The following is a 25,941-nucleotide window of genomic DNA, read 5'->3' as shown; positions in this document are numbered from 1 at the left end:
GTTCTGTTTTGTGGCTAATTTGCTGGCATGGTGAGGAGTATTATTAGCAGGGTTAAAAATAAAACAATGCTGCTTTTGCTCGTGGCTCTGAAGGCAAAACAAGGAAGCTTTTTTAATCCCTTTTTTAAGCTGTCCTCTGAGGGTACTCCATAGCGCAGTTGCTGGCATACTTAGTTTGAGGTCATTTTAGTTATGTGTCTGGCTCCAGACTACTTGTATGGCAAAGTCTGAACCCTTTATAAAAGAGTTGGGCAGATTATGAGACAGTGGGCCCCTGGGCACGGACATGCAAGAGGCCCTGCTACTTCTCCGAAATAGGGGCAAGACATACAGATTTAATAGTTGATTAGCCCCTTTCTGTTGTTGTTTTGCTTCTCTTTGTAGTTATTATGCATCTCTATATGATTTTGTTTCCCTTTGTGTTTTTTTTTCTTTTCATCTGTGGTTGTTTTTGCCTCTTTTCCTTATGGTTGAAAGTCTCTTTGTGTCTCTTCGCAGCTGTTTTGCATCTCTTTCTAGTCTTTCTATGTCTCTTTGTGGTCATTTTGAGTCTCTTCCTGGTTGGCAAATGTTAATTTGAGTGACATTTTGCAGGTGAAGGAACCCCTGACAATTTAGGGCCATCCATCCATGATTCCAGATACTTTTTAAAATAGAAATCTGAGTCTTATGACAGACAGTAATGGTTGACGTAAGTTGTTAGGCTCCTCTTTGTAAGCTGCACTGCAGGTTTCTATCCTTTCTATTTTCCAGGAAATGTATTCCCAAAAGTTCCTCAAGCTTTAAGTAAATCAGACTAAAACTAAGTCATGCATGAGCAGACTTTTGAAAAACATCTTTGTCGAGGTGGAAATGTGGGGTTAACAACTAAAGTTAGTGTCAAGGCCACTGCAAAGTCTCTCTCAGTTTTCTTCTAATCTCACCTGACATCTGTTTCTCTCTGTTTACATCCTCAGCTGATATATAGGCTGTCATCAGCATGACAAGAGGGAATGAAAAAGTGATGATGAGTCAGTGATTGGGTGGGGAGGGGTGAGCGGGGTGAGGGGTTGCGGTGCTGCTCTCGCACAGGCAATGCTGACAGACCTGTTGCGCTTGAGGAGCCTGAGACACTTTCTATTGCTCTGCCTCATGCTCTTACAGTTATTTATATGAACTGTTTAGTCGAGAGCTCAGGTATGAGGTTGAGCTAAGATGTTAGCTGTGAATGTTGCAATAAGTAGCTGTCCTCTGCATATAAGGCAATGATTTGATTTAATGTTACCACGTCACGAGCTGTCACACCGTAAGAATGTGCTGTTTGATATGAGATCAACTGTTTGCAATGCAGGAGTCTGTAAAGAAGAGTCTTCATCCTTTGATCCATTTGATTAACTTATTTTTTAGAGTAACAGCATAGCAAAGAGGTGATAACTGTCTCATCTGTCATCAAAGAATCCTTGATTAATTAGCTCAAGCTGAATTGTGTAGCTTTTACTTAAAGGCCAATAAAGTGCCTGATGTGTGTGTAAAAGCTTTCACCTGTGTGGCCAGAGGCTTTATTGTCTACGTCCATTAGACTTTTACCTGGACTAGAACAAGTGCTATTGTTAAGCTATAGCCCAAAGTGTTTTTAAAGTTTTAAAAAATGTCAAACATTCTCGTTTGAACCACATTTGGTGGCCGTCAGGCATGCAGGCAGGGCGTGTCACCCCAAGGTGACGAGGGAGGGGACAGGTATGAATGATGTGTTGATGTTTGGGGAGTCGTCACTCCCTCTCGCATTCCTGCTCCACTCAGCTCACAAACACGCCGCACAGCCCCGAGTCTCAGTGAAGTCTTACAACAACGCTTCCTGTCGCCGCTCAGAGTAACTGGAGCAGCGGACAGATTTACACACCACACTCACATGGTGTCCAACCGACAGGACTGGATAAAACTAGGTTTTGTGCCGGACTGTAATTCCTGGATTCTTTTAGCACTGTGGATATGGGAGGCAGAGAGGAGGTATTGCTGGGCAGGCTCGGGTCCAACATGCAGTTTCCACGCACCAGGTTGAACCGTTTCAGGCTTCGTCCTGCCCAAAGCCCAGCGAGGAGCAAGCGCGTGAAGCCATCCTCCCAAAAGAAAAAAGCCAGGTATGTGTGATGTGATGGAGTCGGATTCATAAATGTTTTGTTGAAAGTTTGAGTGTTGTCGGTGCTTGAAGTGAAGTCATGTAGATGGCACACTCGGATAATAACCTGACAGTGAAGAGCGACATCATAGCATGTCAGTCAAAACCCCTGCAGTTGTGGTATGCGCAGTTTATACTGTGGTGTTTTAAGATAGTTTCTATTTTAAAACATATGATCACTGTACTGTAGTTTGCAGACACATCATCTGTTGGATATGTGAAAAAAAGTTTCTTTTGAAAGTTTCTTTTCTCAGGTATTTTCACATCATGTGAGTGCTTCTTGTTGGGTTCCCTGGAGTTGAAGTGGATCCAGAGTGTCCTGCTGTGTGTCAGCTGTGTGCAGACATCTGACATCTCAGGCTTGATGTGTTTTATCCATAAGAGGAGCAGGTTGTGAGCACATGTTGTGGCTTTGGACAGCTGTGTGTGAGTGATGTAGTCAGTAAGATGTATGACATCAACCTTTATTATGTCTGTACCGCATATTAGGAGCTCATCAATTCTGGTTCCCATATTTAAACTCAAGTTATTGGCTAATGTTGGGCAGATAGTAAATACTAATACCTTCTTAAAAATCTGTGTGCATCTAGTAGAGGTCATATGTCTCTGTAGTTCCACATCACTTCTTATTTATATGCAGAGACATTCATATATTCATATGCTATATAGGTTTGTCCAAATTTAAATTAAATATGGTTTATACACATTATGTTATTACAGACTTAATATGACTCAGATCATTATTCAAAGTGGATCTGTCTAGAGCTAAAACAATTAGAAGCTTTACAGCAAATTAGTCAACAGCAACTGGGATTACTGCTTAATTGTTTGAGTCATTTTCAACCATGCATGCCAAACATTTGCTGGCTTCAGCTCCTCACTTGTGAGGGGTTGCTGCTCTTCTCTGTTTTACATCACTGTTAATAGAATATCTTCGAGTTTTATCTGCTGGTTGGACCAAGCCAACAACTTGAAAGAGTGTTTGGCTCATGGACACTACTTTCTGGCATTTTATAGGCTTGCACTTGATTGATTAATGTGAACTGTATTGTGCAGCCAAGACCTCATAGCTTCAGTGATACCATTGTCATTCCTGATACTAATCCAGTATGTACTTTCTTATGATGCATTTAATGTCCATTTTAATCAAATAGTTAAGTCTTGGAAAAAGTTCAGAGACCTGCTGAAATGTTGGAAGTGTTTCCAGTAAAATGAAAGATCAGACTAAACTGCTCATGTCACATCACATCACACTCTACTAAGATGTATGTTGCAATGTAATCATACAGGTTTAGCAACCCACTCGCCAGAATAAATGCTGGCATTGTACCTTTATGCAAACCAGGGTTGCATTTTTACGTTATTATGTAGCCGATGTGCTGAAACTCTACAGTTTAATAACACTGTGGTTAGGTTTAGGCACAAAAACCACTTGGTTACGTTTAGGAAAACATTGCGTTTTAGCTTAAGATACCCAGTTTTGGTGGAAGAAACCCATCTGGAAATGCAACAATGTCTTGGTAAAAAACAACCTTTTCTAGTGTGTCCAGTAGCTCAGCAGGAAGGGTGGGTGCCCCATGTACAAAGGTAGTGTCCTGGTTTGATTTCAACTTGTGGCCCTTTGCTGCATGTTGGCCCCTTTCATGCTTCAAACTGTCCTGTCACTACAAAGGCAAAAAGCTCCAAAAAAAGTAACCTTAAAATAACACTTTCTTATGGCACTATCCCCAATAGAACGCAGCGATGAAGTGTAAGAAAACACCTATGTTTGCTGCCTAAAAAGCTCCTGGAAACGCAGCAATGACTGGCTTAAAAACAACCGGTTTTGTTCTTTGTTGGTCTCAAACAGTGGTCAGCAAAGTGGCAGGCGTATGACCTAGGCGACATGTCATCCACCATCCCCTCCACCTCCTGAAAACAAAGTCAGCTAATACACTACGTCACTTTAGAAACGCTGATTTAATATGCATGAAAGGTACAAATTTAACTTATCCATGGTTTGCAGAAATGTATTTACAGTGTTTACAGTTTTTATACAGACTTTGATGAAAAAGTAGTCATAGTATAGATTTTATGGGACAGTGGCACACATGGTCTAAGGACAGTGATTTCTTTCTTTGACTGTTCCCTGTACCATTTTTTCTCCAGTCACATTTACTAGCATTGTTTCTGGCTTTATATTCTCTCTGTGCCTGTCTAGTATATGACCCTACAGAGAAATGACAATTGTATTTTCTATTTTTCTTTTTTCTATTTCTGTTTCTTTTTAAAAAGAGTGACTGAATTAAGTATCTATTGAAACTCACACCCCCACCCCCCTTCACAAACACACACTCTGAGAAAAGCCATGAAACTGGTTTAACATATCAGAGCATTGATCTAGAACAAATCTACGCTGACTCCAGCTGACACACAGTTGGTGTGCGCATTTATCAGGAACTTCTCGATAAGCTCATCACATCACAGCTGAAAGTATGACGGGTATTTTTGGCTCTTGACACATGGACACATGGAGAAACTATCATTTCATTATCTCTCGTCACTCGTGCTGGCACGATAAGCCATCTGGCATTCCTCAGATATAGACTAGTGTGGTTTGGTATGTCACTTGAGATTTGCTGACTAAAGGAATGTGACTGAACTGCACACCGATGCGGTGACTCAGCTGACCACTTCCTGTGTCTGTGATCACCAAGTCACATTTTAGTGCCCGGGGGTTTGAGTCCGTCTGCAGCTGAGTTGGTCCGATTGTTGTTGGAGAACAGTATCCTCTGTTGTTGAGTCCTACACAGGAAACACCAGCTGCATCTTTGCTGCTTGTTTTTGGAACAGAATCTGAAGTGATTTATGATTTCATTTTCTTAAATGGTCCATTATATTTCATTTAATTGAATTCTATTGTTACTGGGTTGCAGTTATGAATCTGTTGCAGTATATGAAGGGGTGTGACCCTCAGGAAAGCAGATCTCACATAGTTACACTGACATCTAGTGGACATACAGGGTACTATGCCTCTGGGCCACATTTTGCAAGAACAATAGAGACCCCCCTTTGTGTCCGCTCTCGCCATCGCTCTCCTCACTCCGGCCCTCCCTCCATCCCGCTCCTTTTGTCTCTCCATCTCTCTGGGCTCTCCCGGCTGATTCACCCTCCCTTCATCGCTCCAGTCTTCATTCCTCCTGTGTTTGTATGCGTCTTTGTGTTTCTGCTCGTTTGTTTGCATGCATGCGTGCGATTTCTTTACGTGTGTGTATGTCTGTGCCAGAAATCCCAGCCCCACCGAGATGAGCGTGGAGCCCTGGGCCAGCCCGCAGGACCAGGCAGCCGCTGAGCACGCACACAGCACCCACACGCCATCCTCCCAGGATCAGGAGCAGCACCCCGACAAACTCTGCCTGGACTCATTCTGGAGTGAGGTGGAGACCATCCGACAGGGGAGTGGCTACACAGACCTCGACTGCACCAGGAGAGACTCCAGACAGTCAGAAGGTAAATACTATAAATCCTGTGCTGATAGATTGACGATGGATCGAAGGAGAGCAGATAGAAGTCACCATGAGTGTGTGTGGTAGAATTACAGACCATCGGTGCTTAACGCAGCTGCTGCTGAGGTCCGCCATGAAATGATTCATTCGTCATGGCAACATATCAGGTTTCTCTCATGCAGCAAAGTGGCGCTCATCACCATGACAACACTATCAAACACTTTGTGGCAGTGAGTGTTTTATGTGCACAAACCACAGAGCCATTCATGATGGGAATGCTCTTTTATTACGTTCATTCAAAGGATCTGATTGTGCTTATTATACCTTTTGTATGCTAAACAGAAACACTGCTTTAAATTAATTTTTCTCTAATGAGTAAACCCTCTGATGTCTGGATCCTGGTGTGTAAATTTGTGAGCCTCATTAGTATTTTGAGAGAGTAAACAATTTTATATTCCTTCTTATTAAATCCAAACAACTTACTAACTACAGCATTTAGTGTGTGAACTCTTTAGGAGTTCAGACTTAACCTGGTTACAGCACGTGTTGACAAAGTGGAGATTACACAAACAGAGATTAGCTGTGACTAAACTTTCACACTAATTTAATGCCAGGTGTGACTGTGACTGTAGTTACCTGAATTAACTAAGTTAACACTAATGTATGACCCATTAGCTAAAGAGATAAGATGGATGGTGTGTGACACATCTGACATGACACTGGTTCAAAATACTGCCAAACAATGACAAAGGTTTTCAGTCACAGTTCACAAGTATTACACAACCTACTTCAAATGACAAAAATTAATGCCGCATTTTGCTTAAGTACGTAATAACATCAGTTAGGTTTATATTCCACTAATTCTTAACTGCATGAATACTGCTTATGCGCTCTGAAACACACATTTATCTATCCATACAGACATAAATAAAACAAAATCATACCTGCTTTTGCTAAAAGACTTGCAGTTAAAGATGCATTTCACTGCTGAGAAGTTGGTCTTTTTATAAAAGTGTGCTGACTAGGCTGTGCAAAGACGTACAACCTTTTGAACTTGGTGCTACAGGAGAAGAGATAACAGAGAAACAATACTGTGGCATTCGCTTCTGCTCAAGAGGTAGAAAACCTACAAGTACCAGAATGCACTGCACCACACCAGACTAATAAACATATTAATGCAAGTTGCTTGTTCGAAAAGCAAAATGGCTGCTGGCCGGTAACAAACAATCTCTAGTTATAGTTAAACAGTGAGCTAAAATATGTTTCTGAAAACAGGAAACAGTTACAGGATTTTGGTTCATATATGATCAGCACTGCTTAGTTTTATTGTTTAATCTCAGTATTTTTAACAGGAAACAGTATGGCACCCATTTTCTGTTAACAAATTATCGTGTTACAGCTAAACAGGACACTAAAATATGTTTCTAAATACATTTTGGGTGAGAAATAGGCAATACAGTAATGAAATCTTGGTATATATTTGATCAGCACTGCTTAGTTTTACAGTTTAATCTGAGTTTGATCTGAGAGAAGAGTGTGTCTGTCTCAGTCCGCTTTTGTATTCTTTGTAGCTGGCATACGAAAATGTGGAAGTACAATCTTTAGCTCAGGCAGCAGCCCCTAAAGCCAGTGAAGATTTTGGCTGAGAGATGAGCAGAGAGATCTGGGAACCTTTAAGTTTCTTATATTGTTTACCCCCCTAAAACTGTTAACCTGGGAGTCATATTACAGCTTGTGATGCTCTACACATCACTTAAGTCTTTACAAGCTGTGACATTTGTTAAGTTTTAATTTAGTAAATCACTGGTTTGAAACCAGCTGTTAGTTTCTACAGACTGAGCAGAGACCCAGTCCGCTCATCTAATCAACATGTTCTGCATTTTAAACAACATTATATCTCCATGTTGTTGCTGTCGTTCAGTGTATTAACATGTTGCCTGTCGTATGTTTGTGTCTCAGAAGGTGAACAGGAGGAGCAGTGGTTGGCCGATGCTGGTTTGTCAACCCTCATTAGTGATGATAGTGAGGATGTAGACAACGCGGTGCTGCTGTCCACTCTGACCCGGACCCAGGCCGAGGCCGTGCAGCGCCGACTGGACTCCTACACGCTGTCCCTTCGCAAGAGGAACAAACCGGCGCCGCGTGACGTTCGCGACATCTTCAACTCCCCCATCACTCAGGTCAGGACTTTGTAATACCCTTTTGAACTATTTAAATCCCTGAATCCTTAAAGGAATGTCCTGTAATTTACCAGGACCTCTGACATCCTGCTGGAGGAGGAAACGCAGGGACAAGCTTGATTTTCATGCCTTAAAATGATCTAGAGAGCAGAGGCTGTCTGAGTCAAAGCCGCATGCAGTGAAATATAAAATACAATGTCCCTGATGACTCTCAGGAGTCAGTGTGTTGTGCTGTCTTGTTCCATGCGGAAGGGCTGACCTGTGACAGCGAAGGCAAATCACATGAAAAGGCCATGCTTTGTCCTCGTTGTCTCTGTGAGCAGCCCTGAGAGGGAGAGAATAGAGACACTGTTCCTCTGATCCTTATCAGTCCTCTATCAAAGGAAATACTCTCTGTATCCGTCTCCATCTGCTCAGTGGACACTATAAAAACACTCCCTCTATTCCCAGTGGGAGAGAAAATATTAAAGGACTGATGTATTTAACTAAAGTTGTTACAGAAAGTGTTGTATATGTGTTTGTGACGTGTCCATAAATTACCTCTTTCATCAGACTCTCCTGCCTGAGTCCCACCACAGTGAAGACCCTGCCCAAAACAGCATGGCGTCAGTTCCAAAGACACCACTATCAGGTAAGAGCTGCACACTGTAGTACTATTACACACAGCCAAAATGAACTGTAACTAAAGGGAATAACACAGAAGGGAAAGTAACCGCTCGTGCACTTTGACCATTCTAGCAAACTTCTCATGGGTTTAACCGCCTTACATGTCTTTAAAAAGACATACCCGAAGAAGAAGTCAGGTGAGCTGCAGCTTTGTGAGGTCGTGATGGGGGATTGTGTGTCAGGATCAGGCCACAGCTCTGTTATCTGTCTCTAATTGGTTCACATTAATCCCTGGGGTAACTCCACGTCGCTTCATGCAGCTTCTGGGGAAAGTCCCTGTCCTGACAGTTCTGAGTACACCTGCCAAATCTCAGTGTTTATGAATTAGAGTTTTTTACTGAGAAAAAATGAACAGGGATGTTGTGTTTTGGAAGATAAAAGAAAAAAGAGAGCGTGAGGTTACATTTCCTCGTGCTTGCTGACTTTTTTTCTTCCTCTTGTTCCCTCACATGAAATCAGATTTTATTTTTCACAACTTCCCTACAGTTGACTTCCTCTAGTGATCTAACAGATTGGCATTTGTGTGTGTGTGTGTTTGTGTTTGTTTCCTGCTCAGCTGTGACGCCAGAGCATCAGCGAGGCGCTCCCAAAGAGGAATTCTTCATCACCGACGTGGCTTACTGCGAACAGGCCGTCATCTTCCTCAAACAGGCCAAACTGCCGCAGAACAACAGCCAGCGCAGAAAAGAGGATGGCACCCTGCCTGTAAGCACCAAAACACTTGTGACTGTGGGTCCCGCTGCCTTCAGGAAAACGGGGGAAACTTTTAATGTGTTATTTTAAATGGGGAACTTTATAAACGTCCCAGTGAGTTCATGAAATGGGAAGACAATTTGCAAATGCGATATTAAAGGGAAATACTGGCATGAGTTTCAGTGCATGTATTTCCTACATTCATTCCTCTTTGTGGGTGTGAAAGTAGATTTGAAATGTATTTACAAAACACAGGACATAAAGATGATCACATAACTTTTGGGAAGGTGAGGTACATACATGATGAATAATTACTCCTCAGTAATTTAGGGCGTTTGGGCTCTTGACATTTTCACCAAACCTTTCACAGAAATCACAGCACAGTTCATTCCCAAATATTTTGGGTCATTTTCATGTAAACCTGTTAACACACACACAAAATATTATTGTAAGCCAATTCTAATCGGCCTCGCTGCTGGTTAGATAACAGGGTTACGCACAATAAAGGAACGAGGGAATTAGCTCCAAACAAAAGAAGAGTTGTTGTGTCACAGAGTCCAGCAGATTTATTTTGCTGTTTCAGGCTAAATAGGTTCCTTCAGCAGCAGTGGGGAAGAATTAGTGGTTTATAAATGAGTTAATTATACATGCATGGATACCATTGCCACATTTACTTAAAGAGTGTTAATCAAGGGAATGATATAAAGTGCTGCAATTTTCTTTTCCTCTTCTCTTCACCTTGTTCTTTATCTTATTTTCTCTTCCTTTACTGTCTCTCCTTTATTTGTAACCCTCCACTTGTCATCTCTCACCTTCTCAGCGGGTCATCTGCCCAAAGTGCCGTTTAGGAGTGACTCGTATTCAGGATCTCTCCCACTCTGACATGAAGAAGGTGCGTCAGTTGGCTCTCATCGACATGACGGCGCTATGCGACCTTTTAGAGCTGGAGGTCAAAAGGCACAAAATGGGCAAAAGGAAAGTCCCAGGTATGGCAGCACTCGCCACACAAAGGGAAGTGAACTTTACAAAAACACATACAAGGAAATAGGCATAATGTAGGGGACTTGTATTTACTTTTTCAGACAATAACATTTTAACTATGTGCAGTGTTTATTTTTTGTCTGTTCTCAAACTTTGTCTCAGCCGATCAAATTAAAAAGAAAACAGTGACTCAAACTGGCATCTGACTGACTGTCCGCTTTCTGATGTCTGCAGAGACTTCCTCATGTCTCCATGCAGCCTGGAATTTAAATCTAAATATGCTCCTGCCTCTTTTCTAAATACTTTACATAGTACTTGTCACTCTAAACTAAACTATTGCGACATAGTCTTTAGTGATACATCAATCAGCCATTTTTTTGGTTTGCCAGTTTGACACACTATAATTACTGCACTATGTCGGCATGCTCATATACACAGAAATACTCCAGCTATGACGTGGCAGTATGGGTGTAGGCTACACACACACCCACACACACACACAGGAAAATGTCTCCCTTATGCAACTTGTACGTTACACGATGTAAGGCAGAGAATAATAGCATGACATGTTATGTCTTTGACAGAGAGTCCCCTCTACGGTGTGCCGCTGGCTACGCTGCTGGAGAGCGATCAGAAAATCAAGCCCAACACCTCGACTCCTCTCTTCCTGCAGGCGGTAAGAACCTGAAATACATCTGTGAAAAGTGACCTAAAAAAAAACTAATAAAGACAAGCATGAAGAAGGTATTCTAAATGTTTTTATATGAATTCAGCTGTGTCAGATATCAAACAGATATCTTTGCTGTATAGCCCCTTTCCCACTCAACAAAAAACCCCCACAAACATCTGGCTGTTGTCTTTAGTGGGAAATGTAACAATCAGCATTCAGTCCTGGGGCAAATTACTCTGCAGTGGTCATGGGTACTTATCGGCAGTGATGGGAACATGACGCCCGTGTGGACACACTCGCTTCTGCCACTTTTCCGGTGCGACCCTCAGTAACTTCTAAGATGTGAGAGATTTAAACTAGAAGTAACCACCATAACATTTTCACTGGCCTCCATGCTGCTTTCTGCTGTTTACTGACCCTGTTTTCCACCACATTCGTGACATCAAACATGACATATTAGGAAAAGAAAGGCTCACCCGTCAGCTGGCCATGGGAAAGGAGCCTGTAGCCCCATTTCCACCGAGCAGTATGGTACAGTTCAGTTCGGTACATTCTTATTCCGTTTCCACTGTGAAAAGTTGTGGATGGTACTGATGGAACCGTTCCGTACTGTCCCCATTTTTGGCCCCCCCTCTGTTGGGGTACCTAGCACATAGATCTTGTACTAAAAGGTGGAGCTGTGAACACTGCAGTCTGATTGGTCAGTTGGTTTTGAGCCTCATGTAACCACTGTTCATACTGTGGAGAGTTTTACTAGTAAACTGTAACTATAAAATGAAAGGATGTTTTGCTGCCTCTTGAAGCAGCTGGAGTCTGAGAACAAATAACTTAATTCACTCACTTTGTCAACGGTGATGAAGAAATGCAGTGAGTGCTGGACGGAGCAGTGAGTGAAAACAACCCTGCCCACATTCAAGAGTACTATTTGCAGTGGAAACGCTAAGTGGACTAGGGTCAAGGTACCATGTCCGAAGGGTTCGTTTTGGTTCCAAAGGTACCATACCGAAAGTGTTTGGTTTAAACAGGGCTTTCCTGCTTTAAAAAACCCACATGTACATGCTAATTTTGATGGGAAAAAGGGGTTCATGTGGGTTTGATGTGATAATTAGGCCAATAATCTGAACAGCGTCTGAAGTCATTAGAGTTTTTGAATGTGGCTTTAATACATCAGATCTGCTGCTCTCCCAACTGTTTGCATCTCTTTGACCACATTTTGCTCAACATGTTGGGCACATTTTTGCCTTTGTTGAATTACAAACTGCATCTTCAGAGAGAAGCACATGAAACAACCTCAGTGTCCTCCGAATGTGAAATGCTTTGACCACACCCTGTATGTAGCAGCAGTTACTGAGAATAGCCAGCAGAGGTGAGCAAGAGATTCTTATCTGCTGGTGCTTGAGTCGCTGCTAATGTCTCTCTGTCCTTTCTCTTTCTCTCTCTCTCTCTGCAGTTGTTGTCGTTTTTGGAGAAGAAAGGAGTCGATTCTGAGGGGATCCTGCGGGTTCCAGGATCTCAGTCCAGAATCAAGGTAGAATATTTGGATCCACACATCATGTCTGTCACACAAAGCTGGCACCAAAATCCTTCATTATACAACATGCCCTTTTTGTAATTTAATGTTTAAAGCAACGAATGAAATATGTTTAATGACCTAAAGGGCAGTGAAAATATTGACACTGTGAAATGTCAGAAGTGTCTGAACAGCAGTGAAGAAAATCAAACACTGAGTTTAACTAAAGTTGACATTTAGAAAAGTCCAATGAGACAAAATCAATAATGTTTGTTTCTGCCAGATTCACCTTCTGATACTGTTTTAATTCAGCACGTGCATAGTAGATGTTGAATCAGTTAAACTGAAGCAGACAGAAGAGGGCGCCATTTAGCAAAATCAGTACAGATTGCAGGGAGAGATGATCATGCACCAGATCATGGATCTGATGACAAAGATCATTTAGAGAGAATTAACTACACATAAAAATTTGACATACATTTTTTATCTTTACTTTATGATGATTTTAGCCGACTAAAATATCACTCCATTGTGATTGTATTTCTTGTTTTTTCTAAAACATTTTTAATAAATAAAATTCAGATATAGAAATGTTTGTGAATGTTACATACTTGATAAAAGTTAAACAGTCACTTGTGACATATCTGTCTCTTCTCACCTGTCCCAAGCTCATGAAGGATCTTCCACCCTCAGCATATTCTGCCATTTAAGCAGAGCACAACATACTTTCTCCCTGATTTTAGATTAACAGGTAGAAGCAGGAATCAACAAAAATCTGTTAATCCAAAGCTCAAAATCCTCCCTGACTCATTTTAGTATGTTAATAAAACATAAGATGGCCGCCTCTATTAGCAACAAGCTGTAAAATAAGAATCAGTAGCACAAGACAATAGTGTGTGTGTGTGTGTGTGTATATATATATATATATATATATATATATATATATATATACGCCTGAGGCACAAATATAGACTGATAACAGTGACAGGTAATTAGTTGTGACCTCATGTGTTTGTAACATCCACAGTCTGAAGAGTTAATTTGATACTAATGAGTTTTAAATAGCTGCTTTAGAGCCATGTCGCGTCTGTGAGTGACAAACGACTCTCTGTCTCGTTGTACATCACCATCATTGTCACTTAAAAATTCAACATTTACAAACACCGGAAACTTTATATATGTTATATAGAAAAACAATATTTAACAGTCTTGACTGATCAGACGCATTTCACACAAAAACTGTTCAAAAAAGTACTGAAAATAAAATAACTGATAATTGTTGAATTAATTAACTGATATTTTTGAGTCTGGGACTTAGTGTTAAAACTAGGGGTTTAGTGCTACACTGGTATATACAATTACCATGAAATATTCATATAATGTTTATAATACACATGAAAATATAGTGTAAATGGCTGTTAAATTATTTTCGTTTCTTCAAACTCAAGCTTTGTCTCCCTCCCCCAGCGCCGTCTAGTTGCCTTCACAAAATCCATTAACTGTAATTGCTCTTTTTGTATGCATTTTTTATTTATTTACTTTATTTATCACATATTTAACCAGGTAAGTCCCATTGAGATCAACAATCTCCTTTACAAGTGAGACCTGGCCGACACAGCAGCACACAGAAAGTTACAGCCACAATAAAAAACATTAAAGATACACAGTAACATGTAGAAATATCAGAGCACCTACACACAATAACAAGACGACTCATTCATCCTTGTGCTTATGAGAGCTTTAATGTCAGACAGAGAAACCCATTCACGTAGTTTCAACTCTTTCTGAAGGTTATCCTCAGTGAGAGGAGCTAAGCACATAAAAGCTTTCCTTCCCAGCTCGGTCAGTGCACCAGGAACAGACAACAAAACTAAGTCTTTAGATCTCAGACTGTAGCTACAGTCAGATCTCTGTTCAATCAAAGTACAATGGCTTTATAAATGATCAAATACCAGTGACTGAGCCTACGAACGGGAGACACTGACAGTTCATTTGTGTTCATGCTGTTCTGAAACCGTCTCATTGTTTTCCACCTGCAGCAGCTGCAGCAGAACTTGGAGACCAACTTCTACTCAGGGCAAGTCTGCTGGGACGACGTGAGTCCCAACGACGCCGCCGCGCTGCTCAAGAAGTTCATCAGGGAACTTCCCGCTCCTCTTCTCACCGCAGAGTACCTCAACACCTTCAGCGCCGTCAGAGGTCAGTGTGCAGCATTTTAAGTCTCGTTAAACAGAAAGTATAAACATTCTGACATCACGTTCATTTGGGTGAGGCTGCTCTCCATAGATACAAGACAAATGTCTGTTGTTTGATTTAAGATCTTTGAGTTTGAGGACTCATCACAAAGTACACTGCTCCTCTGTTACAGTTACACCATAACCAGAGCTGTAGATCATGCAGTATATCAGCAGCGGGGTGTGTTTGTGAAGTGACTCACTGTGAATGTGTTCTCTTATCTGACAAGTTGCATTTTTACAGTATAAATCAGGCACACACAATAATCTCTCTACAAGACTTCAGCAATCTGCTGCCCACTTTTGCAGACAGCTCAGCAGGGTTCACATCATAATTACCTGAGTCTCTTCACCATGATGCTTCCTTCTTTCTGCTCCGGCTGAGAAAACCAACATTAAGATGAACAAGTTGATAGCCTCTCAAGAGGTGTCTGTGCACTGTGACAAAGCAGCTGTAAAAGATCTGCTATTTTCACATTAGTCTCACCTTAATAAAAGAACGCACTGATATTAATACGATCTGATTGATGACTCACTGATGTGCAGTTTGTGAGGAGGATCAGTGCAAAGTGATAAATGACGTGTGACCACAGAGACATAAGCTAACAAACCTAATGACTGTCTGTCACAATGTCATTAATCTTTAGGTATCCCATTACTCTCAGCCAAATGCAGAGGAAATGAAGAGGGTGTGAGTGTGTGTGTGTGTGTGTGTGTGTGTGTGTGTGTGTGTGTGTGTGTGTGTGTTAGTTAAACCTGTCTTACCTTTGCTCCCTCCTCCTTCAGACATCACGGAGCTGAGGCAGAAACTTCACATGTTGAACCTGCTCATCCTGCTGCTGCCTGAGCCCAACAGGAACACACTGAAGGTATACACACACACACACACACACTTCACAGCACCTCGAATATTCTTCAACAATGCACTTCATGAAGTAGAGACAAAAATAGTCGTCACGCTCTGAGATCAAGAGATCTCAGCACCGACTGAACACACTGATATTCTTTTACTTGATTCTCTGTGTTTGTGTGAATTCAAATAATCAGATTTGTGGCCTGATTTGTAAAACGTCACATAAACATGACACCACATTCTTCTGTCATATTAAAAGAAACATGCTCTGCAAAAATCTGCTTTCGCCACACTTTTTGTTTCAACAATGATCCTTCCAGGTCCTTACATACATGTGTTCTTAGTACTGTGCTTACAGTGGGCACAGCTTTGACGTACTTGTACTTTACTTGAGTATTTCCATTTGTCATGGCTCTTGATGCTTCTACGCCACATCATGTCAGAGGGAAATATTGCCCTTTGACTCCCTGACATTCATTTCCCAGCAGTAGTTCCCTTACAAATTAATATTTTACACAGAAAACAGATGATGAGCTCTGAAGATATGCTGCATTGTTGTAGATTTAAAGTAACACTCCACGAGAAAACAGCGGACATATCGATTTATTGTTGATGGGGACACAGTAAACAGCAACAAAATGGTTTTAAAACATCTGGTTACAAAGTCTCATACAACTTGCGCAGTATAATCCAAATATCATTGATCCAGTTGTGTGCTCAGTACTTCCCAAACACGCGTATTTCCCTAAAAACTTGCTATTTAAAATCATTTTGTGGCTGAAGTATTCCTTTCACTAACCAGCAATATATAAAATATTCAAAATCAGCTTGAGCTTCACAAACTGCACCAGCAAAATGCTCCTTTGCACATTAATGCATGAGTAATAATAACTTGATTAAATAATACACTCAGTTGCCAGTTTATTAGGTACACCTAGTGAAAACTAATGCAGTCTAACACAACAGTCCAGCGATAAATCCCCAGTTAAAGAGAGGTGGTGATTAAATTGTTTGATGAGGATGTATTTTGTGGTGCGCTTGAACCGTATTGGATTAAACACAAAGGTGTTTCTGTTCTTTAGCCTAGCCTCACTGATTAAAGTGAGGTGGTCAGAATAATAAACAATTCAGCAGCACAACAAACTGCAGCCTCAAAAATGAACACACAGTATATTAAGCTAAGATTAATGGCAAGGCTGGAGTTTTACACTGCATTAGTTTCAGCTGAGTGTTCCTAATTAACTGGCACTAACACCTAATGTAAACTTTTACTTAATTAACAATTTAATTAGCATTTTTACTGTGTAGTATTGCTGCTTTTACTTAAGTAAGAGATCTGGATACTTCCTCCACCCTGCACACACTTGATCTCCAGGCACAATATAGTTTTAAAATTACCTTCCAAAATAAAAGAGTCAAGTTTTGAAAAATATTTGATCTCCAGGTGTTGAAAGCATCACTGGGATTTTACAGAATCCATAAATGTCCCCCAATATATATGCTGTGTCTGCAGTTTTTGTAGCTTCCTCTTGAATGCATGCTGCTCACAATTTGGCAGTTGGTCGCTACCTTTCTATAAAGTCCTGACCTCACCTGCGCGCTGTGCTGAGGATCGTCCTGACCACAGCAGAATAAGAAGTAAACAGTCATGGAGCAGAGTTTTATTCATTCATTCATTCATTCATCTTCTAACCGCTTCATCCTCTTGAGGGTTGCGGGGGGGCTGGAGCCTATCCCAGCTGACATCAGGCGAGAGGCAGGGTACACCCTGGACAAACAACCAAACCTAGAGACAAACAACCATTCACACCTACGGACAATTTAGAGTTATCAATTAACCTAGTCCCCAGTCTGCATGTCTTTGGACTGTGGGAGGAAGCCAGAGTGCCCAGAGAGAACCCATGCTGACACGGGGAGAACATGCAAACTCCACACAGAAGGGCTCCTATACCCGGGATCAAACCGGAGCAGAGTTTTCTATATAAAAATACATCACCACACACTTCTAGTGGATCTTAAGAGATGATTGAGTGGGATTACTTCTGTATGAGTCCATACATTGTTTTGTAGGAACATCCATCATAGTATCTTTAAGGTTGTCAGAAACTCATCTCAATTTACACTTTTATGTAACTCGACACACCGAAGCACCGTTTCGTAACGCATTACTATATTGTTCTGCTCCTAATCCACATTATAAACTCTCTGCTCTGTTATGTAACGGCTTGCATTAACCATGACTCACTTTCAGTGACACCAGTGTGCAGTCAGCTCCGCTTATAGCATCCAGGAGCATAAAACCCACCTGAACTAATTACTCTGACTCCAGTGGAGGCAGCTGAAACTTACTGTGCATTAACATACTTCTCAGTCGAGGTGTTGCAGATGATTCAGTCACTGTGATAATTCACTTTACTCCATTTTGTGCCTCAGTGTAAGTGGCCTCTCAACATTCAAACATTGTTCAGCTAAAAATGAGCGAGTGTCTGTCAACTCTGCAAAAACTGGAATGTTCTGCCGCCATGTTACATGTAAATTGACAGAAAAAAATCTTTTCCAGTACTGCTGAATGCCTTTAAAATTCACATACCTGTATCCATCTGTGTGTTCGCCAGGCGCTCCTCGAGTTCCTCAGTAAGGTGGTTTCCAGGGAGAAGAAGAACAGGATGAACCTGTGGGCCGTAGCAACCATCATGGCTCCCAACCTCTTCCTGCATAAGGCCGTCCCCAGCAGACTGACTGAGGGGGCAGAGAAAGGACATGCGGAGAAGGCAGCTGATGTCATGAGGCTCCTCATCCGCTACCAGGACCTGCTCTGGACGGTAGGACCGCCTACACATTCACCCACATGTTCAACCTTTTACTGCAGAAACATTTGATGTAACACTGGGGGAGGAGTAAAGATGCAAATGATCATTTTGTGGGTGATGTATGCCTTTAATAAAGAGTAATTAAACAACACTCATAACAGAAACTTCTATTTCTTATCCCTGTTGTCACATAGTAAATTGGAAACCTAATATCAGACAAAGCTGTCATTAAATGTAGCTGAACTCTTGACTTTCAAAGAAGCATTTTAGTACAAATTTTGTAATAAATGGTTAATTGTTGGTTGTTTTTCTACAAAACCAAGTAGTTTGATCCTATGATAAGAACTGTGTGCATATTTCATGGCATGAAAATCACAGATCTTGAGTCATGTTCCTTTTCCTCCTCAGATCCCAAACTTCCTCATGAGCCAGGTGCGTAAGCTGAACGAGAATAGCAACCGGCGTTACCAGTTTTACGATCGCCGCATCAAGAACCTGCTGAGGAAGATCCACACAGACAGCCGCGACAAACCTGATAAAAACACCTCAGAGGTGAGGAGCTGGTTAACAACCCTTTATTTATGTTAATACTCACAAAGCCTTGTGTCGATTTATTTGTTCCTGGTGATCTCATCGTCCACAAAAAGCTCCTCACAAACTGGTATAAAACTGTATTAATGTTTTAGCTGCATGCAACAAAGTGTTTTGCGGGGAAACGTCATTGTTTTAATCCAAAGTTAATACGGTGATAAATGTTCTTTAACTCTCTTTTGTTTCTTGCCCTGCAGTTGTGTCGTACAGTGAAGATCCAGGTCGGGGATCTGGTGAGCGGCACCATGGAGTACCAGCTCAACATCAACTCCAGAGCCTCAGACCTGCTCGCACAGTTTCAGCGCCAGTCCCTCCGCAGCCCCGACAATGGAAAGGGCAAAATGCGAAGGTACGAGTTTAAATGATGACTGTAAAGGCGGATAACTCTTGACTTTAATTCTGTTACATAACGTTAACAGTTAACTTTAAGCTTTTTTTTCTAGCAGTAGTGATGGTGTCACCTGATGAATAATAAAGTGCTTCATCCATCTTAATGAAACAAAGGATGCTACATAAGTGTTGTATGTCTCTCAACAGAAACGGCGCCGTGGCATATCCGGACTGCGCCCTGTACGAAGTGGGAGGGAACATTGGTAAGTTGGAAGTGGCTGCGGCGTTCTCTGTGGTCGGAGCAGCTCTGACATTTGCATGTCTTTCTGCTCATTGAGCTGATGAGGGTAGCGAGGTCTTATATAATGAACTGTGCGAGCGCCAAAGAGACAAGAGCAGTGCATCTGCAGTTATCAGAGCAGACAAATGCTTATTACACACATGTCTGTGTGCTCACAGGAGAGCTGACACAGTGAAGAGTGAGGAGACAAACTTGTTCAGTCAGTTCGGCCTTGTGATGTGAAACTTGTGAATCTACACGTAACTGAGAGTAGTGATTTATGATCACTGTTTTGAAAGAAATCGAAGAAGAAAAATGGACTATTAATTGAAAAAAAATAATAAAATGATCAGATACTATTTTGATAATTCATTAATCGTTTAAGTCATTTTTCAAAAAAAATCCCCCAAACATCTGAAATTATACCTTTTCAGTCAGAAATATTTGCTGCTTTTCTCTGTTTTATACAACTTTAGACTAAATATCAATTTAGACTCTGAGAAACTGGGCATTTTTCACAATTTTCATACATTAAATAGGTCAAAACAGTCAACAATTAAAGATAATAATTCACATTATTACAGCATTTAGTTGCAGACTTATTGATATTTTAAATCAACCCTACATTTATTTATATATTTAAAATTACAACAATGAGAGTGTCTCATATTTTCATGTGTGTGATCTCTGCAGGTGAGCACTGTCTGGACCCCGACACACACCTTCTGGATTTGTACAACAGTAACTCAGGAGGGGAGTGGGTCATCAAGCTGAAACCCAACGGCAGCAGAGGGCTGTGAAAGATGGACGAACAGATCGGGGAACAGGTTGCCCAAGAAGGACAAAGGCAGAGCCTGAAAAAAAAAAGATCAAATCCGTGCAGCCCTCTCTTCTTCTCGTCCTTTTCATCCTCGGATCAACAAGGGAGAAGGAGACAGATGGACAGATGGAGGATGCAGGAACAGATAGATGGAGAATCTGCCAGGAGCAGAGCTTAAAAACTGTCTATGATCAGATGAACACACTTTGCCCTCCTTCTCTTTTTCCCCTCTACCTTTCCTCTCTCTGTCTTTCTCCTCTTTTTCCTCCTCCTTTCACTCCATCACTCCTCTCCTGCGTTACCGGCGGGGCTGCGATGCCACGAGCAGAAAGCGGCTGACGTGACTCATTACTTCCGACAGAGAAAAGAGGGAGAGAGAGCGGCAGGGCAGTTTGGTTCGCCATCTTTTCTTTCAAGCAATCATCTCCAACTATGAGCAAGCAGATGGGGATGCAGAGCACCTCTGGCTACAGAGAGCCGAGGTCCCGCCCCCTCCTCAGGCCAGACAGACAGTGTGTTTTCATATCGCGGGTTTCATTCATCAGTGACTACATTTACATGAACAGTAATATTCCGCTTTTATTCAGAATATGATGATATTCTGAAGCTGATACAGGTCATGTAAACAGCATATTTTCAGAGTTAGGCCTTCTTCTGATTGTGGCATTTTCTTAATAAGCATCTCAGCTGGGCTTTTTACTGCAGTTTACACTCGGCCTCTTGCCTGTTTATGGTCAGCTCTGTGCGTTATACACAAACTGACACACCAACAGTTTGCAAGGCAGGGGTTAGAGATGCATGCCCAAAAGAAAATCCCTCATTTCTAGTCGGAAGGAGAAACACACCTGCTTTTAAACATTATAAAAGACTTTTTAGATTGGTGCAAATATCGCAACACTGACCTTTTCGAGAAGGTTGTTGAAAGAATGACAGAGGATGGCTGTGTTCACATGGCCACCAGTGGAAAACTTTGAAAACATTTTGTAGCAAAGGGAGAAAATGAGACAAGTGGTTCCACTTTTATTCATCGTGAAAAACGACACGTTATGGCACATTAATCAAAGTATGCAGCTGCATTCACTGTCATTTTCCACGTAAACAGCTCAGTAGGAGTATCGTCTTTTTCAGAATAAGGGCAAAAGTAGGATTATTGTGTGCATGTAAAAGTAGTCAGTGTTCTGTAAGAAGCTGATGCATGATACAGGAGCTCTGCGACCATATTCTAGGCTATAATCTGGTGTCTAAACCTGTACTGTACAGTACATTTTAAAAGTTGTTTTATACAAGGGGAAACGATGTTTATTTTGAGACTGAAAATTGTCACCATGAAGTCTGTTTAGTAGCTGTTGTGGAGATTTCTAGATCTCCACAACAGCTTTGTGGGGAATTTAGGTGTAGGTCTAATCCCGCTACCAGAAATCAGGTTTCCCGTTAACATGACATTAAATAAATCAAGTTGCTGGAGAAAGCCAAAACAGATCACTTAAATGCGTTAAACAAAATGGCTGCCACAGGTACCCATTTATCTAAGAATATGGACAGAAAACTCCAGTATCATGTCATGTAATCACTGATGATTAAAATCAAGAAAAAGCATTGAAAACTGAAAGCCAGTGGATCAGAGGCCGGCCTAGAAACAGAGCAGGACTTCGGCTCTCTGTAAACACAGTTACAGTCTGATCAATCAGTTAATCAACTGACTCTCACTCATCCACTCATCTGCTTTTGTCTCTCCGCTGACCGTTTCCCATCTCAGACATTTTGATCACAAACTAAACAAAGAAGGAGAGCTCTGTCTTTTCTGTATCGCCTCCGTCCTTTGTCTGTGCCATTCAAAGAGGGAAAGAGACCCGGACGAACTGACATCTTCTTATCTGTGAAACCCTGCAATCTCCTGGGCCTTATAAAAAATCCGTGGACTTCCAAGGACCCCTGACCTGTACAGAAGCTCAAAGAGACTTTCCTTTTTTCTTTTGATACCAAGGGATTTGGTGTCACAACCTCAAGGACAGTTATTGCACCTCTAAAGGGAGTTGTTACGGACACACAGTGAAGCTGGTCTTCAGGTCTCATTTTTAAACGCATGAATCGAGCCGAAAGTGCTGCAGTGACTCTTGGGGGTTTACTGGGATAATTGTTATTTATATGAATGTAACGCCATTGTTGCTTCTGTATTTGATGAGTATTGTGTAGGCTAGAGAGACTGTAGGATCACGTGGAGTTGCCGCGCTCAGTGTAACAGTATGTTGTGTGAAGTCACCCATGCTCAGTGTGGGAATTTGCAGTGTTCTTGTACATAATTCTCGATGCCGAGTTTCTGACGGATCTGTTGACGTCCTGAACAGTGCAGTGAGATAGATGTCATGTGTAAATATTCACTCACACACTCTGCTGTGAAGAGGCACCGGTGCAGTCGGACTGTTTTGATTGTGTCGCCACTCGAGGTATTCTGAACACACACACGCAGCAAATGAATGTGGTTAACATTTTGTGCCCATCGTCAGATGTGAATCATTTACTCCTCGCTGCCGGAGCCATGTTGGGGCTCCGCGGCCATTTTGTGGGAAGTGTCTCGCCACTCTCCGCTCAATAGATGGAGTAATGACAGTCGGCCCCGGCACCGACATCTATCACCACCCTCTGCTCCATCTCTGTCACCTCCCAGTAATGGACCATAATGGCGGTGCGGTGCATGCATCAGAAACACGCAGAGGAATCACATTTCTTTGATAAAGGAGAAGGTAATAAATGCTGTTATAAATTCTGCTGCCCTGGACCTGACGACAGCAGCAGTGTGTGTGTGTGTGTGTGTGTGTGTGCATGCATGTGTATGATGAGCTTCATTACACAAGTCCAATTGGCCTGTCCCAGGGTCCCAGGCACAGTTCAGTGCCTCGGCACAAAGCGAGCTGATGAAACCGCCTTCTGCTGACAATCAGGAGAACTAGGTCACCTCTGAAGCAGCATCCCAGAGGGCAAGCAGTGTGGGGCCAAACACCCCGAGGAGCCCGGCACACGGACGCGTATTGTGTAAACACACAACATGATGTGGAGTCACCAAAATGGGGGGACACAAGTTCACACACATTACACCAGTTTTCTGTTTGTACATATGTGAATGTGTTTGTGTGTGAGAGGAAAAGATGCAGTTTCCTTTGGGGGTACAGTGTTATCTATGTAATCACCCAGGGAGACGAAACGATGGACAGTTACAGGAACGTGTGTTTGTCATGATCAAAGCGTGGTTGTGGACCTTTTTATTGTCTTCATCAGTGTTCGGTGAAGATTGTAGACGTCGGCGAGCAGACGTCAGAATGTATATTTATGCCCTTTACACATTGTTTTTAATACTTTCTGTGAAAATAGTCTTTGCTGTAGAAACAAAAACTTTTGAAAAACGTTTTTGTCAATAAATGTGAATCTAATGTGCTGAACATGATTTATTTTTTTCAATATGGGGTAATGGCTGCGGTGGAGAGATGCTATCAACGATCGTTCATCATCCTCGTGGATCTGCGACGGCGTCACAGAAAGCAGCAAACATACACGCATGTGAAAACAGAGAAAATGTGCAGTGAAGTATTGGTTTTATTCTGCTGCTGTAATCAATGGAGAGATTAACCTTGTAATGTGTGCGGGTGAAGAGGCTGGCGCTGATTAATCATTGCCACCGTTTCTGGAAAAACCATTCGCAAGTAACTGCCTCATCAACTTTGATTATTCAAGGTCTCGGCATGTCCAAAGGGCCGCCTGAAAGACAAAAGGGAGAAAACTGATGTGTGATGGAGCATTTATTGTTTCTACTCTCACTAAATTAGAGTTAGGGTGTGTTTAAATTCAAAATGAGATATTAATGATTTGAAAAACAGATGATTTCAAAGTGGATTCTGGCATGATAGATTTCATATATTTGGATGTAAAAACAGGCTATTTTAGGCTGTTATCACCTGCATTTTTGAAATATGGACCTTTAATTTTCTGCATAATTTTCCTAAATGAAAATGCAGAATTTGGAAAGAAAATCCTTTAAAAAGCTCAGATATTTATCCCTCCAAGACTCTCTCACACATTTTTCATAACGGCTGTTTTCCTGAGTAAATACTTTATGTTTGCTACTTTTCCTTTACTCACTCATCTCCGACAACAACATAAAAATCACTAAGCAAACCAAACCGCAGCCCCCCAGACAGAGCCGCAGCAGCAGCCAGCCTGCCAGACGCAGGCCCCTTTGGCCTGCTGCAGATCTAAATTACTGTAATCAGTGGATGAAAAGCAATCAGCAGCCTTGTATGAGCTGCTGGCAGAACGCCTGACCCCCAGCTCTCTCCACCAATCAGACCGCTGCGTCCCATTCACAGCTAATCACGACGTGCACTCAGAGCTCGCCGCCTCCCTCACATTTGATGGAGGAAGCGCTCTTCTCCTGCTTTTGTCTTTTTTGTGCCGGGCTGACCGGAGTCGACCGGATTGATGAGGGATGACGGTGCGAGCTGAGGCTTTTTTTCCGGTGCTTACATGGTGGCAGCCATGGTTTCCCTCCTGGCACCAGCTATAGAGGCTCCGCCACTGATGAGACAAAAGTAAAGTTTCACTTTCAAATTTAGACTCTAATCTCTACTGCTAATGATGTGTTCAAGTGAGGCAGGAAACGGATGAAAGGAAAAACATGTTCTGGTGTAAATTTAACAGAGTGAGGTAATCAGTGATGGGAAAATAATTTGAGTGTCTGAGTGATTGGAGAGTTTGTGCCTCAAGTAAAAGCTCACAGGTTTTTTACCAGGTTCAAACCAGTTGTGTCACATACCCATGTCAAAGTGTGATTTACTGTGAGGGTTGTCTCTGCTCCTCATGAGCTGAAGACGCAACATTTTACAGTTACACCTTCACACAAGACCGGTTTGAAGACTGATTCTGCTATTTTTGGGATCAAATAATTTTAGGAAGACATATATTTGTAGTTTCAAACATAGTTCAGTGAGGACCACTTTAGTTAAAGAAAACTTTATTTCCATTGGAGTATTATATTTGGTGGTATGGCTCTGTTCTGGGGCCTCTTCGCCTTTCCTCTGGCCTACGTGGAAAGCCTCTTCTATGCGCCAACATCGAAAGCACACCTGTCTGCCCTTCCATGTGCAGACAGAGAAAGCCTAAGGCAGAGAGAGCACACCTCTCTGCCCTTCCAGATGCATACAAAGAAAGCCTGAGGCAGGGAGAGCAGCAGCAAAGACCCTCCCAGGAACAGAACAGAGCAGCATCAATGAGCTGAGCTGCAAGCAGTGATGTAAGACAGTTACAATGGGCCCCAGTTCACGCAAATACCTACTGTATATCATCTCGTCTCATCACATGACCAAAAAGAGACTTGACATTGGACAACTTCAGCCCACATTTTACCCAGCAATCATCATATCTGACAAAAAGACACAAGAAAATAAGAAATGAGTCATTTAATTCAACAACATAGTTTATTTATAGTTTTTATAGTTTATGTAGAACCAGCATATAATTTTGTTTTAGATTGCTACTATTTTACCCCCCAAAAAACTGAAAACTGTGATAGAGGTTGGTTTGCCTTTTAGAGGGCATATTTGGCAAATGACATTATATTTAACCAGAGTTCTTTGAACACTTGCAAAGGCCCATTCTCATCCCAACACATAGGCCCAACCTCCATGGGTCCCAG

At 41.9% G+C, this 25,941-nt stretch overlaps 1 protein-coding gene across 6 annotated transcripts in view; it reads left to right on the top strand.

Moving 5' to 3' along the window:
* LOC125894353 (rho GTPase-activating protein 40) overlaps positions 1 to 23,687 on the top strand; it is a 30,505-nt gene extending 6,818 nt beyond the window's left edge. For 3 of the 6 annotated variants that reach the window (XM_049585971.1, XM_049586140.1, XM_049585799.1), the window contains 14 exons: positions 5,421 to 5,644; positions 7,600 to 7,820; positions 8,373 to 8,451; positions 9,043 to 9,191; positions 10,000 to 10,165; positions 10,745 to 10,836; positions 12,281 to 12,358; positions 14,380 to 14,539; positions 15,361 to 15,443; positions 18,043 to 18,249; positions 18,646 to 18,789; positions 19,026 to 19,177; positions 19,366 to 19,421; positions 20,132 to 23,687. In XM_049585971.1, coding sequence (XP_049441928.1) covers positions 5,440 to 5,644; positions 7,600 to 7,820; positions 8,373 to 8,451; positions 9,043 to 9,191; positions 10,000 to 10,165; positions 10,745 to 10,836; positions 12,281 to 12,358; positions 14,380 to 14,539; positions 15,361 to 15,443; positions 18,043 to 18,249; positions 18,646 to 18,789; positions 19,026 to 19,177; positions 19,366 to 19,421; positions 20,132 to 20,238 — 1,899 coding nt within the window. In that variant the 5' untranslated portion in view covers positions 5,421 to 5,439 and the 3' untranslated portion in view covers positions 20,239 to 23,687. Of the gene's footprint in view, positions 1 to 1,049; positions 2,118 to 2,144; positions 5,645 to 7,599; positions 7,821 to 8,372; positions 8,452 to 9,042; positions 9,192 to 9,999; positions 10,166 to 10,744; positions 10,837 to 12,280; positions 12,359 to 14,379; positions 14,540 to 15,360; positions 15,444 to 18,042; positions 18,250 to 18,645; positions 18,790 to 19,025; positions 19,178 to 19,365; positions 19,422 to 20,131 lie in introns of those variants that run through there. The other 3 variants (XM_049585720.1, XM_049585883.1, XM_049586053.1) reach the window with 3 other exon arrangements.
* The last annotated feature ends 2,254 nt before the right edge of the window (positions 23,688 to 25,941 follow it).

This window comes from Epinephelus fuscoguttatus, linkage group LG1, assembly GCF_011397635.1.
Source record: "Epinephelus fuscoguttatus linkage group LG1, E.fuscoguttatus.final_Chr_v1".
Lineage (NCBI taxonomy): Eukaryota > Metazoa > Chordata > Actinopteri > Perciformes > Serranidae > Epinephelus > Epinephelus fuscoguttatus.
The sequence above is the reverse complement of the archived record's forward strand: the minus strand, read 5'-3'. Positions and strand labels throughout refer to the sequence as shown.